Below are 14,127 nucleotides of genomic sequence, written 5' to 3' on the forward strand. Positions count from 1 at the left end.
TTGCGACTATCACAGCTCCAAGTCACTTTCGATATGTCTCTATGAGCTTGCCACATCTTACCACTGGGGTTTTGCCCATTCCTCCTTGCAAAACTGCTCAAGCTCCTTCAAGTTGGATAGTTTGCGCTTGTGAACAGCAATCTTTAAGTCTGACCACAGATTTTCTATTGGATTGAGGTCTAGGCTTTGACTATTTACATGTTTCCCCTTTAACCACTCAAGTGTTGCTTTAGCAGTGTGTTTGGGGGTCATTGTCCTGCTGGAAGGTGAACATCCGTCCTAGCCTCAAATCACACACAGAGTGGTACAGGTTTTGCTCAAGAATATCCCTGTATTTAGAACCTTCCATCTTTCCCTCAACCCTGACCAGTTTTCTAGTCCCGACTGCTGAAAAACATCCACACAGCATGATGCTGCCACCACCACCATGTTTCACTGTGAGGATGGTGTTCTTTGGGTGATGTGATGTGTTGGGCTTGCGCCAGACATAGTGTTTTCTTTGATGGCCAAAAAGTTCAATTTTAGTCTCATCAGACCAGAGCACCTTCCTCCATACATTTTGGGAGTCTCCCACATGCCTTTTTCGCAAACTCAAAATGTGCCATTTTGTTTTTTGCTGAAAGTAATGGCTTTCTTCTGGCCACTCTGCCATAAAGCCCAACTCTATGGAGCGTACGGCTTATTGTCGTCCTATGTACAGATACTCCAGCCTTTGCTGTGGAACTCTGCAGCGCCTCCAGGGTTACCTTAGGGCTCTGTGCTGCCTCTCTGATTAATAGCCTCCTTGCCCGGTCTGTGAGTTTTGGTGTGCGGCCGTCTCTTGGCAGGTTTGCTGTTGTGCCATGTTCTTTCCATTTGGTTATGATAGATTTGATGGGGCTCCTAAGGATCATCAAAGATTTGAAAAAACATTTATAACCTAACCCTGACTTGTACTTCTCAACAACATTGTCCCTTACTTGTTTGGAGAGTTCCTTGGTCTTCATGGCAGTGTTTGGTTAGTGGTGCCTCTTGCTTAGGTGTTGCAGCCTCTGGAGCCTTTCAAAAAGGTGTGTATATGTAATAACAGATCACGTGACACATTTAGATTGCACACAGGTAGACATCATTTCACTAATTATGAGACTTCTGAAGGTAATTGGTTGCACCAGAGCTTTTTATGGGCTTCATAACAAAGGGGGTGAATACATACGCACATGCCAATTATCAGTTTTTTATTTCTGAAAAATAGTTTTATGTATATTTTTTTCTAATTTTATTTCACCAACTTAGACTATTGTGTTATGATCCATCACATATAATTCAGCTTAAAAAAAAACATTGAACTAAAGGCTGTAATGTAACAAAATAGGTAAAAAGCCAAGGGGGTGAAAACTTTTGCAAGGCACTGTATTGCTGCAATCAAAAACTGTGTGTTATTAGAGTACCATTTCGAAATAATGCTGTTTTTGTTAAGCCAAAGGTGATTTAAAGAGTCATTGTAATCATTTGATAAAGATTTTTCTTTTGTTTGTTCACTGTTCACGATATTGAACGCTTAGAATCGAAAAAAAATCGATAAATTCGAAGAAGATTTGAAATTTCCAAATACGAATTCCGAATACGAATTGAACGAATCAACCAAATTTAACTAAACAAAATAACTAGATTAACGAATCAAAACAAAATAAAGTTTTTCGTCATGCACATGTCTAGCTCCAGTTTCTCTTGTGAAGAGAAAAAGCAGTTGTTCAGTGGTTCCTCTCCGTTGTATCTGCGGATCAGCTGAGCAGGGAGAGGGGAAGGTGTAGTGAGGAGGGGGAGAGAATTTGTGTTCAGAACGGAATGCATTTGCGAAACAGATGCGTTCCCTTAGAAGTTTATGTGCCAGGCAATTTGCACCGCAATGCCTAGAAAATGCACACGTTTTCTGGGCAATGCAGTGTGCAAATGCAATGTACATATGTGAACCAGACTCATTGAAACTAATAGATTTTAAAATGTTCTGTGAATTGGATGTGGTGTAAGCCGCATCCAATTTGCATAGGTGTGAACGCAGCCTTAAGGTCCTCTATAATCTACATTCTAATGGAATTTTAAATAAAACCTTTCTGGTTTCATTACATACATTATTTTAGAGTCTGTGAAGTCATCACTGAGTCTCTGTGCTTCTTAATACAATGCAGGCAGATCACGGCTGGTGGGAGAGGTCAGCAAGGTTCTGTACATAGCTAAAACAGACAAAAATTTCCCAGCACACCACCAGCTAGCCTGCAAAAACAACAACAAATTAAGCCTGTATAACAATTCACATTAAAACAAAGGGTTTCATTGCACACATTTTCAAATATATGTGGAAGCTGCAGTGCCAAAGTCAAGGCTCCTCTGTATACTGTGGTATTAACGTTACATAGTTACATAGTAGGTGAGGTTGAAAAAGACACAAGTCAATCAAGTCCAACTTAAGTGTTTGATTATATGTCAGTATTACATTGTATATCCCTGTATGTTGTGGTTGTTCAGGTGCTTATCTTATAGTTTTTTTAAACTATCGATTCTCCTCGCTGAGACCACCACCTGTGGAAAGGAATTCCACATCCTTGCCGCTCAAATGCCCCATACACACGGTCGGACATTGATTGGACATTCCGACAACAAAATCCTAGGATTTTTTCCGACGGATGTTGGCTCAAACTTGTCTTGCATACAAAAGTTGTCGGAAAATCCGATCATTCTGAACGCGGTGGCGTAAAACACGTACGTCAGGACTATAAATGGGGCAGTAGCCAATAGCTTTCATCTCTTTATTTATTCTGAGCATGCGTGGCACTTTGTGCGTCGGATTTGTGTACACACGATCGGAAATTCCAACAACGGATTTTGTTGTCGGAAAATTTTATAGCCTGCTCTCAAACATTGTGTGTCGGAAAATCCGATGGAAAATGTGTGATGGAGCCCACACACGGTCGGAATTTCCGACAACAAGGTCCTATCAGACATTTTCCGTCGGAAAATCCGACCGTGTGTACGGGGCATTACAGTAAAGAACCCTCTACGTAGTTTAAGGTTAATCTTCTTTTGTTCTAATTTTAATAAGTGGCCACGTGTCTTGTTAAACTCCCTTCCGCGAAAAAGTTTTATCCCTATTGTGGAGTCACCAGTATGGTATTTATATATTGAAATCATATCCCCTCTCAAGCGTCTCTTCTCCAGGGAGAATAAGTTCAGTGCTCGCAACATTTCCTCATAACTAATATCCTCCAGACCCTTTATTAGCTTAGTTGCCCTTCTTTGTACTCGCTCCATTTCCAGTACATCCTACCTGAGGACTGGTGCCCAGAACTGGACAGCATACTCTAGGTCAGTGTTTCTCAACTCCAGTCCTCAAGGCGCCCCAACAGGTCATGTTTTCAGGATTTCCCTCAGATAAAACAGCTGTGGTAGTTACTAAGGCAGTGAAACTGATCAAATCACCTGTGCAAAATAATGGAAAGCCTGAAAACACGACCTGTTGGGGTGCCTTGAGGACTGGAGTTGAGAAACACTGCTCTAGGTGCGGCCGGACCAGAGTCTTATAGAGCGGGAGAATTATCGTTTTATCTCTGGAGTTAATCCCCTTTTTAATGCATGCCAATATTCTGTTTGCTTTGTTAGCAGCAGCTTGGCATTGCATGCCATTGCTGAGCCTATCATCTACTAGGACCCCCAGGTCCTTTTCCATCCTAGATTCCCCCAGAGGTTCTCCCCCCACTGTATAGATTGCATTCATGTTTTTGCCACCCAAATACATTATTTTACATTTTTCTACATTAATTCTCATTTGCCATGTAGTTGCCCACCCCATTAATTTGTTCAGATCTTTTTGCAAGGTTTCCACATCCCGCACAGAAGTCATTGCCCTGCTTAGCTTAGTATCGTTCACAAATACAGAGGTTGAACTGTTTATCCCATCCTCCAGGTTGTTTATGAACAAATTAAACAGGATTGGTTCCAGCACAGAACCCTGGGGAACCCCACTACCCACCCCTGACCATTCCGAGTACTCCCGATTTATCACCACCCTCTGAACTCGCCCTTGTAGCCAGTTTTCAATCCATGTACTCACCCTATGGTCCATGCCAATGAACCTTATTTTTTACAGTAAACATTTATGGGGAACTGTGTCAAATGCTTTTGCAAAATTCAGATCCCCCACGTCTACGGGCCTTCCTTTATCTAGATGGCAACTCACCTCCTCATAGAAGGTTAAAATGTTATAGTTTTGAGAGTCTCCAAGTTGCAGCACATCTAGCAGTGGATAAATTAAGGGCAGGTTTTTCTGGAGAGAGCTCACTCCTTAAAGGCACAGGGACATCCAGCAAGAGCACAATGGCAGCTAAAGGTATCCAATATGTCCCCATGCCAAATCCAGCAAACAGGCTATGCAAAAAGATGGCAACCAGATTCTCTGGGTGTTGATATAAAAAAAAAAAAACTATTTTTCCAACCTGTTAAATGATCAATTGTAAGGATTATTTTGCCTTTTACTATTCAAGGGTATTAAAGCATAACTAAATGCAAAACATTATTTTAAATTTAGTTAAACCAAGATTAGAAAGATTTAGATACTGTAAGGCTAGGTTCACAAACAGTATCTCACAAAAGTGATGACACCCCTCACATTTTTGTAAATATTTTTGTAAATATTGCAACGTGATAACAACCCCAAACACACCTCCAAGACGACCACTACCTTGCTAAAGAAGCTGAGGGTAAAGGTGATGGACTGGCCAAGCATGTCTCCAGACCTAAACCCTATGAGCATCTGTGGGGCATCCTCAAATGAAAGGTGGAGGAGTGCAAGGTCTCTAACATCCACCAGCTCTGTGATGTCATCATGGAGAAGTGGAAGAGGACTGGCAACCTGTGAAGCTCTGGTGAACCCCGTGCCCAAGAGAGTTAAGGCAGTGCTGGAAAATAGCAGTGGTCACATAAAATATTGACACTTTAGGCCCAATTTGGACATTATCACTTAGGGGTGTACTCTCTTTTGTTGCCAGCGGTTTAGACATTAATGGCTTTGTGTTGAGTTATTTTGCGGGGACAGCAAACTTACACTGTTATACAAGCTGTACACTCACTACTTTACATTGTAGCAAAGTGTCATTTCTTCAGTGTTGTCACATGAAAAGATATATTAAAATATTTACTAAAATGTGAGGGGTGTACTCACTTTTGTGAGTTACTGTATATCTGGCCATGGTTTCAGCATGGTTTTTAAAAGGTGTCTGGTACTGTTTTGTTCACTGGTTCAGGTGCAATTCAGGTGTGAATTTTTACTTAAAATCGCACCTGAACCGGACTGAAAAATGCACAGGACTCTTTTTAAAAAACGGTCTGCAGTCGCCCTGGACATATGTGAAGCGGCTCCATTGAAAGCAGTTTGGTTCACATGTTATGTGAATCGGATTCGGTATGTAAATGTTAGGTATAGGCATATTTGGTAACAGTTAAAAGATAAACAAAGTAATACTAGATAATAATGAGTTGTGATAGAGAACTGTGGCCACAAAGCCTACAAAACACAGAATAAAAAAAGTTAACTGAAAAATATGTTTCACGTGTAAAAGAGTATAAATTAAGAAATCTTTCATGTCCAGGAGGAAGAAGGACCAACATAGGGACAATTAGATTGATTAAGTCAATGCAGAAACCTACATTGCCATAATAAAAAAAATATTTTACATGAGGTTTCACACAGGGATTTACACCCTTGTTACCCTTAAAAACCATCTCACTTCAGGGATCCTTTTTGTGATGGCTCATGTTTTTGAATTGGCATTGCAAAGGACTGTATATGTAATAAGAGCCAAAATGTAAGATTTTAATACATTGCAGGAGACTTTCCTGTTTTATTGAAAATTGGATCTTTTGTGGCAAGTGCACGGAGGCACCCTTAAGCCAAGAAATACTCCCAAACATCTCATCCAGAGTTAGTAGCTGGCATGCGTAGGCCTAGTGTGTGTTTTGTGCATGCGAAAATGTATGCGTCTTGCAGTTATTAGACATAAAACACATGCAGTATATAAAACCTCTAAGAAGTTTTTCCAATGTTTGCTCTCTTCTGCTCACAGCTGGGTAAGCAATACGGCTCAGTTTACACTTTCTACTTTGGCCCGCACCCTGTGGTTGTGTTTTGCGGCTATGATGCAGTGAAGGAGGCACTGGTGGATCATGGAGAAGACTTTACGGGACGAGGAAGACAACCAACGGTAGATAGAGTCTTCCAAGGCTATGGTAAAAGATAACAAACTATGATGTCCTATGTCTATGGAGGGTATATTAAAATTGAGTTGTGGTCATGTTCAGTGGTCAGGTCTTGTTAAAACATTAGAAGGTAGTAGCCTAAGTTTGTGTAAAGTAGATAGAGCATCAAGAAAATCTAAGGGCTGTAGGGTAGCCAATTGTAAATAAAGTCTTCCAAAGCTTTAGTAAAAGTAAACGGTGTCCATCCGTCACTACAAACCCAATTGTTAGATAATACTGGAAATTGTTAACTTGGCTTTTGTTGAAATTATATTTTGCTGAATAGATGAATCTTAGAAAGTCTGCTGGGAATAGAAAGATTTGATGGTTTAGTAAAGAAATTGCAACTGCAAGTCTATACAGTATGAAAACAAAAACCTGCTAATCATGTTTAATGGTAAAATCTTTTGACATTGTTGTGATCCCTAGTGGGGCTCTCAAAACTTTTCAGTACAAGGACCATGTCATATATTTTATAAACATTAGTGGGCCAGATAATGGACCACTTCGCCCAGAAAATTGTTGCAATTACAAATGTTTAGGCATTTTCATGTTTATTTTTTGTTTGTATTGGTATAACACAAAAAAGTGGAGAAACAAAAAGCCAAATCTGACACATTCCACGCAAAACTCTAAAAATGGACTGGACAAAATGATTGGCACCCTCAATTTATTATTTGGTAGCACACCCCTTGGAAAAAATAACTGAAATCAATGGCTTCCTGTAACCATCAATAAGTTTTGGACCACTCTTCTTTTGCCAACTGCTCCAGGTCTCTCAGATCCTTTTCCCAACTGCTGTTTTGAGATCTCTCCACAGGTGCTCTATGGGATTTAGATCTGGACTCATTGCTGGCCAGGTCTTTTTCTGAAAACAGTAGAATGACGGGCTTTACCAACAAGCTGTAATTTGTTTTTGTCTGTCCACAGCACATTCTCCCAAAACAATTTTGACTTCCTCAGGCAAGTTTTGACAAACTCTAATCTGGATTTTTTATGTTTCTGTGTTGGCAATAGGGTCCTCCTGGGTCTCCTACCATAGTGTACCTTTTCATTCAGATGGCGACATATAGTACGAGCTGACACAGTTACCTGTGTCTGAAGGTCCAGAATTTTTCTGGAAGTTGATCGAGGTTTTTTATCCACCATTGAAACAATCTTTCTTTGCAGTTATTTGATCAAATTTTCTCTTTCATCCTCATCCAGGGAGATTAGCTGCAGTGCCATGGGCTGTAAACTTCTTGAAAATGTTGCGCACAGTGGACACAGGAACAATTTTTGTTCTCAAATCATCAGACAATTCTTTGCTACTTTTTCTCTTCTTCATGCTCCTTGTGGCACACAGAGACACACAACAGAAAGGTTAAGCCAGTTTTTCACCATTTTAACTGGTTGCCAGTATGATTTCTACATTGTCAGCACCTGTTAATCGATTCAAATGAGTTTAATTACAAATGACAGGAGCATCACAAACTTGGAATGCAATTATTTCTTACAATTTTTAGAAGGTGCCAATAATTTTGTCCAGTTCACTTTTGGAGTTTTGCGTGGAATGTGTCAGATTTGGCTTTTTGTTTCTCCATGTTTTTGTGTCATACCAATACAAACAAAAGAAATAAGAACAAGAATGCATAAACTAGTGGTGCATTATCTGACAGAAATGACGGATTATCAATATTTTTTGCCATGACTGTATCTAGGTCCTCATTATTTTTCAGGGTTAATGGCTAGTGAAGGAAATCGCTGGAGACAACTTAGACGATTTTCTCTGACAACACTGAGAAATTTTGGTTTGGGAAAGCGCAGCATTGAAGAACGTATTAAGGAGGAATGTGGCTGCCTAGTGGAGGAAATAAGAACGTACAAAGGTAATATATTGTAACAGAGGAAATTATCATTAAAATATCTATTATCTCCATGTATTACGCTTTAAAAAAATGCACTAAATTGCTCCCCCCCATGGGACTGCAGGGGCTCTTCAGAATATTCTCTCCCCTTTCCCTCTTTCTTTTCTTTCTCTCAACAGATAATCAGAGCATTGAATTTCTTTCTCACTTGATTGGCTGATGGATCCTTGTAAGGTCACCTGATCCAGCTGAAGTAACAACACTTCTTTTTGCAGAAATATCCAATCCACAGTACGTAGGTTCAGTAATGTGACAGTTCCATAAGGTATGATTGAAAAGTCCTCACAGAATATTCCAATCACCGTGATTAAAGAATAAAGTGCGGTAGCAGATTAGTCTTTTAACTGTGCTCCACCTTCAACTGTGCGTGAGAAATGCAAACTCACCAAAACACTATAACAAATACACCTTGTAGTAATTAACTCCCTTGATCGGCAGTGTATATGTGTAGCGGTACCTCCCTTGGGGCTGCTGAAAGTTGTGGACCACCTGTCACCCTGCCCAGCCCGGTATTCACTTTCCAATCACCTTGGAGACAATGAACAGTCCATATGTTTGTTTTTGGTATTTTACTGAGGGAATAGAACTTGGATGGGTAAGGGAATTCGTGGGATGCCCAGTGGAACAAAAATAGGGTTATTATATAGCAATCAATTGGTGGATTGTATAGCAATCAATTGGGACAGCTATAAACACTCTGTTACTCCAGTCTCCTCCAGCACAACTCTTGCTTGCAGACTGTTACTCTCTCTCTCTCTCTCCAGCACATCTCTTACTTCCCAGGCACAGCTGGCACATGTTTTAGGCCTGACACTGGCTCAGCCAGGCCTCAGCAAGCGCCCTTTGCAGGCAGGGACCGTGGACCCCTTTTAGTGTAGCAAAAATAGAAATAGGAAGTCTCTAGTGCTAGCTGTCCTTATGGTGGACTACTGCTCCCAGTAAGCCCTCTTCAGGTCCTGCCAGCCCTACTGGCTGCAGCTGCCCATCTCCACTGCCTATGACATCACAGTCCTTACTGCTGGCTCTGCACCCATCCCAGACTGCACACTTCCAGTCCTCTCAGGCATGCCTCCCCAGTCCTCCCATCTGTGCCTGTCACTCACCAGCCCTCCTGCCTGTGAGCAGTGGTTCCCTCCTGGAGACTTGCCCAGCAGCATTAGCTCCTGCTGTCCTCTGACTCCTCCTGTGCCTCCTGTTCAGGTCCTTCATGTGTTCTTAAAGGGCTCTATCCTTCACCCGAGTCCCAGGCCCAAGGTCACCCCCTCAGACTGGGGAGCTCCCTCAAAGGCCCAGACAGCCTAGTACTCCATCTCCAGTTCTTCCAACCGACAACTCCTCCCCAGCTGGGCTGACCCTGGGTATATCAAGGAGGCCTACCCCCTGCCAATCCTAGTTGGGGATTGGTCAGGGCTCCCTGAGACACCCCAGACAGCTACAACTCTCTTCCCCTCCTCCTCTTCTAGAATCCTCTAGAAGAAAGAGGGAGGTGACAGTGAGGTGATGCTGTCTGTGAGGCCACTCCCAGCACACACAGGCCAAAACAAACAGGCCTAGCCAGTGTTGCCAACTGTCAGTATTTTTACTGACAGCCAGTAAAAAACGGGGCAGTAAAAACATGGCTGTGACGCTTGGCTTGGAACTAGGCATGCGCAGCTCGGGTCCAGAGCTGGACAGGACCATCCAAGTGCCTGCTACAGTGTGTTCAGGTGGTACTGGCAGGGGGCGGGTCTGGCAGGGATGGTGCCTGAGCAAGTTGTGTGATGTCATGATGCGAGGGAATCGAGCGGAGCGGCCAGAGCCTCGTGTGCGGGTCTGTGGGACAGGAGCAAGGCAAGCCAGGAGCAGGACTGTTAGTGCTGTTTGGACTGGAGGGGACTGAGAGGACCACCTGGCATGGAGAGAGACTGCCACTGTGACTCAGGATGGAACGTGTCAGTGATCTGTGCTGCTGCACATTGCTGTCGGTGTCACTGTGAGAGTTCATTTCATGTGCGTGTTTCACCCATTCTAATTTCCTGTCTCTGAGTCCTGTCCCTGAGCCACTTACTATTTTGAGAATAACATAAGAAATATGCTGTTTGCCTTAATATCTACCTTAAATCTCATTGTTAATTGCATATTGTACTTATTTGTAGCCTAAATACTGAAATTTGCACTTACAACTGTAATTTTGTAACTTTTGGAAATGCCAGTAAAAACTTGGCTGTGCCAGTAAATTTTGGGTGTCATATCAGTAAATTTCAATCTGATAGGTTGGCAACACTGGGCCTAGCTTCCAGCTGGGCCTGCCTAAATTTGCCTGTCCTCACAAAATCCTAACCTCTAGCACCTACCTAAGTAGAGGGTGCTACATATGAAAGGGATGGTTCTCAGCTCCAGAGGTGCCTCCTTAAAATTATCTAACATAAAAGGCTCGGGAGAAGCATATTGGAAATCATAGTGCAGTATGTTTATTAAAAAGTAAATTCCAGCAGGTATCTAAAAAATGCACACTTACATTTAAAGGTGCTGTAAGTCAGCACCAACATGTACAGCCAGCTGAATGTGCTCGCCATCTCTCCAGAGTGCGGAGTGCATTCCAAAGCATCGGAGATAGGAGATAGGAACCAGCAAGCCGGAAGTGACATCGATATGGGCGGACATGCATCCTCAATGCATTTCATTATCAACGCGTCATCAGGAAGCTGTTGATCATGAAACGCATTGAGGCTGCGCGGCCGTCCGTATTGATGTCGCTTCCGGCTTGCTGGTTCCTAACTCCTATCTCCGGTGCTTTGGAACGCACGTCATGCTCTGGAGAGACAGCGAGCACATCCAGTTGGCTGTACATGTCGGTGCTGACTTACAGCATCTATAAATGTAAGTGCACATTTTTTAGATACCTGCTGGATTTTACTTTTTAATAAACATACTGCACTATGATTTCCAATATGCTTCTCCCAAGCCTTTTATGTTAGATCATTTTAAGGAGACACCTCCTGGAGCTGAGAACCATCCCTTTCATATACACTGCCGATCAAGACAGTTAATTACTACAAGGCGTATTTGTTATAGTGCTTTGGTGAGTTTGGATTTCTCACACACGGTTGAAGGTGGAGCACGGTTAGAAGCCTATTCTGATACTGCACTTTATGCTTTAATCACAGTGATTGGAATATTCTGTGTTGACTTTTCTATCATTCCTTGTGGAACTGTCACATTACTGAACCTACGTACTGTGGATTGGGTTTTTTTGTTTGATGCTTATGGATTTATGTTTTCGATGATGATTTTTATTTGTGTTTGAGTTAGTGCCATGCCTTTTTATTGCCAATTTTTTTCACATGTAAGGTGGTTTATTCCACTTTGAAGGGTGCACCTGCACTCACGGAATTTTATCATTCTTTGGCCACCAATTGTCATTTAATTATTTACTCACTTATTTTTGCAGGCTGACAATGCTAACCCATTGAAATTAGGAGCAGTCTTGTCAGCCTGCCATGCACCCTTTTTTTAGTTGGCTGTTGGGCTGCCTATCAGGTCTACCAAATGGGCAATCCAATGGCTAACATAAGGCACGTACTCAGCAGGCTGACAACAATACAACAGGAAGCGCTGTATGTATTTTTTTACTATGTATCCCGCTGTAAAACTTTATAAAATATTTTGATATAAAAAACACACAAAATAGTTCACGAGTTCATGCGCTGATCAAACAAGCTCCCAAGTCCAGCTGGTAATCCTGATCACAGAAAACAATTCTTCTATCGCTAAAGACGCTGCAGCTCTCTTTATAATCCTCTGGGTGGTGGACATGGATCTATGCAAACAGAGAATGAGAAACTACATGCCCTTAATCATGCTTCCAAATGTGAGTGCAATTTATGGAACATTTTTTATCAATTACTCAAAAAAACTGTATTATACTAGGCCGGTCGTGCGCTTTTTTCCTTTCTCTGTTTGCATAAAATATTTTGACACATTATAAATACAATGCAATTTTAAACACTATTCCAATGTTCCACATTTCATTCCAGAGCTCCAGTTTGACCCAGCTATTCTCATCACCAAAGCTGTATCTAATGTCATCTGCTCAATTGTGTTTGGAAATCGCTTCCAGTATGACGATGCTAAGTTCCATAGAATGCTGAATATATTCTACGAAACATTTGAGCTCATGAGCTCCACCTGGGGGCAGGTACAGCCACTGTGAAATGCAGAGATTCAGTAATATCTAAAAACAAATTACTCTTTATTCTTTATCGCAGAACTAAACTGTATCCGATCACCACAAAGTGAGAACATTATTTCATACATTTTTATTATTCAAAGCAAATTGGAAGCATTTTTATCCCTTCAGTCTATGGGCAGAATGAAATAAGCACAATGGATTCCTCCATCCACACTAAATTGAGCACCTTCCCAGTGGTTAAACATTTCCATCATATTATATTTTATTTGCCTATTATGTTATTTGGATATATTATCATAAACCTCACATTGATCATGATGTCATGTTTGCACATCATTAATAAATTAATATATCGATTGTGAGAGACTTTTATTATAGTGTTAGAGCATTTTTAGACTGCTAGGAGTGGGAAGGGTTGATTTTAGATGCAGGTACAAATAACAAATGGTCCTTGATGTGTACAGTGGGGATCGAAAGTTTGGGCACCCCAGGTAAAAATGTGTATTAATGTGCATAACGAAGCCAAGGAAAGATGGAAAAATCTCCAAATGGCATCAAATTACAGATTAGACATTCTTATAATATGTTAAAAAAAAGTTAGATTTTATTTTCATCATTTACACTTTCAAAATTACAGAAAACAAAAAAATGGCGTCTGCAAAAGTTTGGGCACCCTGCACAGTTAATATCTTGTACTGCCCCCTTTGGCAAGTATCACAGCTTGTAAATGCTTCTTGTAGCCAGCCAAGAGTCTTTCAATTCTTGTTTGAGGTATCTTTGCCAATTCTTCCTTACAAAAGTCTTCCAGTTCTTTGAGATTTCTAGGCTGTCTGTCACGCACTGCTCTTTTAAGGTCTATCCATAGATTTTCAATAATGTTGAGGTCAGGAGATTGTGAAGGCCATGGCAAAACCTTCAGTTTACGCCTCTTGATGTAATCCCCCGTAGATTTTGAGGTGTGTTTAGGATCATTATGCATTTGTAGAAGCCATCCTCTCTTTAACTTCAGCTTTTTCACAGATGGCATCAAGTTACCATCCAAAATTTGCTGAAATTTTAATGAATCAATTTTTCCTTCTACTCGTGAAATGTTCCCTGTGCCACTGGCTGCAATACAACCCCAAAGCATGATTGATCCACCCCCATGCTTAACAGTTGGACAGAGGTTCTTTTCATTATATTCTGTGCCCTTTCTTCTCCAAACTTACCTTTGCTCATTCCGGCCAAAAAGTTCTATTTTAACCTCATCGGTCCACAGAACTTGTTTCCAAAATGCCTCAGGCTTGTCTATATGTTCATTTGCAAAGTTCAAACGCTGATTTTTGTGGTGAGGACGTAGAAGAGGTTTTCTTCTGATGACGCTTCCTTGAAGACCATATTTGTACAAGTATCTCTTTATAGTGGAATAGTGTACCACAACTCCAGTGTCTGCCAGATCTTTCTGGAGGGATCGTGCAGTCAAACGTGGGTTTTGAATTGCTTTTCTCACAATCCTGCGAGCTGTTCTGTCTGATATTTTTCTTGGTCTTCCAGATCTTGCTTTAACTTCCACTGTTCCTGATGACTGCCATTTCTTAATTACATTCTGAACAGAGGATATTGACATCTGAAAACGCTTTGCTATCTTCTTATAGCCTTCTCCAGCTTTGTGAGCGTCAACTATTTTCAGTTTCAGTTTTCTAGACAACTGCTTAGAAGAACCCATGGTGGTGATTGTTGGGGCAAGGTCAGATGAGTCTGGCCATTTAAAACCTTTGAGATTGGCATCACCTGGTCTTCCCAGAC

At 41.4% G+C, this 14,127-nt stretch overlaps 1 protein-coding gene across 1 annotated transcript in view; it reads left to right on the forward strand.

The window, feature by feature from the left end:
- The window catches only part of LOC141107672 (cytochrome P450 2G1-like), a 31,054-nt gene that overhangs the window by 4,549 nt on the left and 12,378 nt on the right, over positions 1–14,127 (forward strand). Inside the window, exons 2-4 of the mRNA XM_073598574.1 lie at positions 6,093–6,255; positions 7,983–8,132; positions 12,188–12,348. Coding sequence (XP_073454675.1) covers positions 6,093–6,255; positions 7,983–8,132; positions 12,188–12,348 — 474 coding nt within the window. The remainder of the gene's footprint in view (positions 1–6,092; positions 6,256–7,982; positions 8,133–12,187; positions 12,349–14,127) is intronic.

This window comes from Aquarana catesbeiana, linkage group LG09, assembly GCF_042186555.1.
Source record: "Aquarana catesbeiana isolate 2022-GZ linkage group LG09, ASM4218655v1, whole genome shotgun sequence".
NCBI classification, from domain to species: domain Eukaryota; kingdom Metazoa; phylum Chordata; class Amphibia; order Anura; family Ranidae; genus Aquarana; species Aquarana catesbeiana.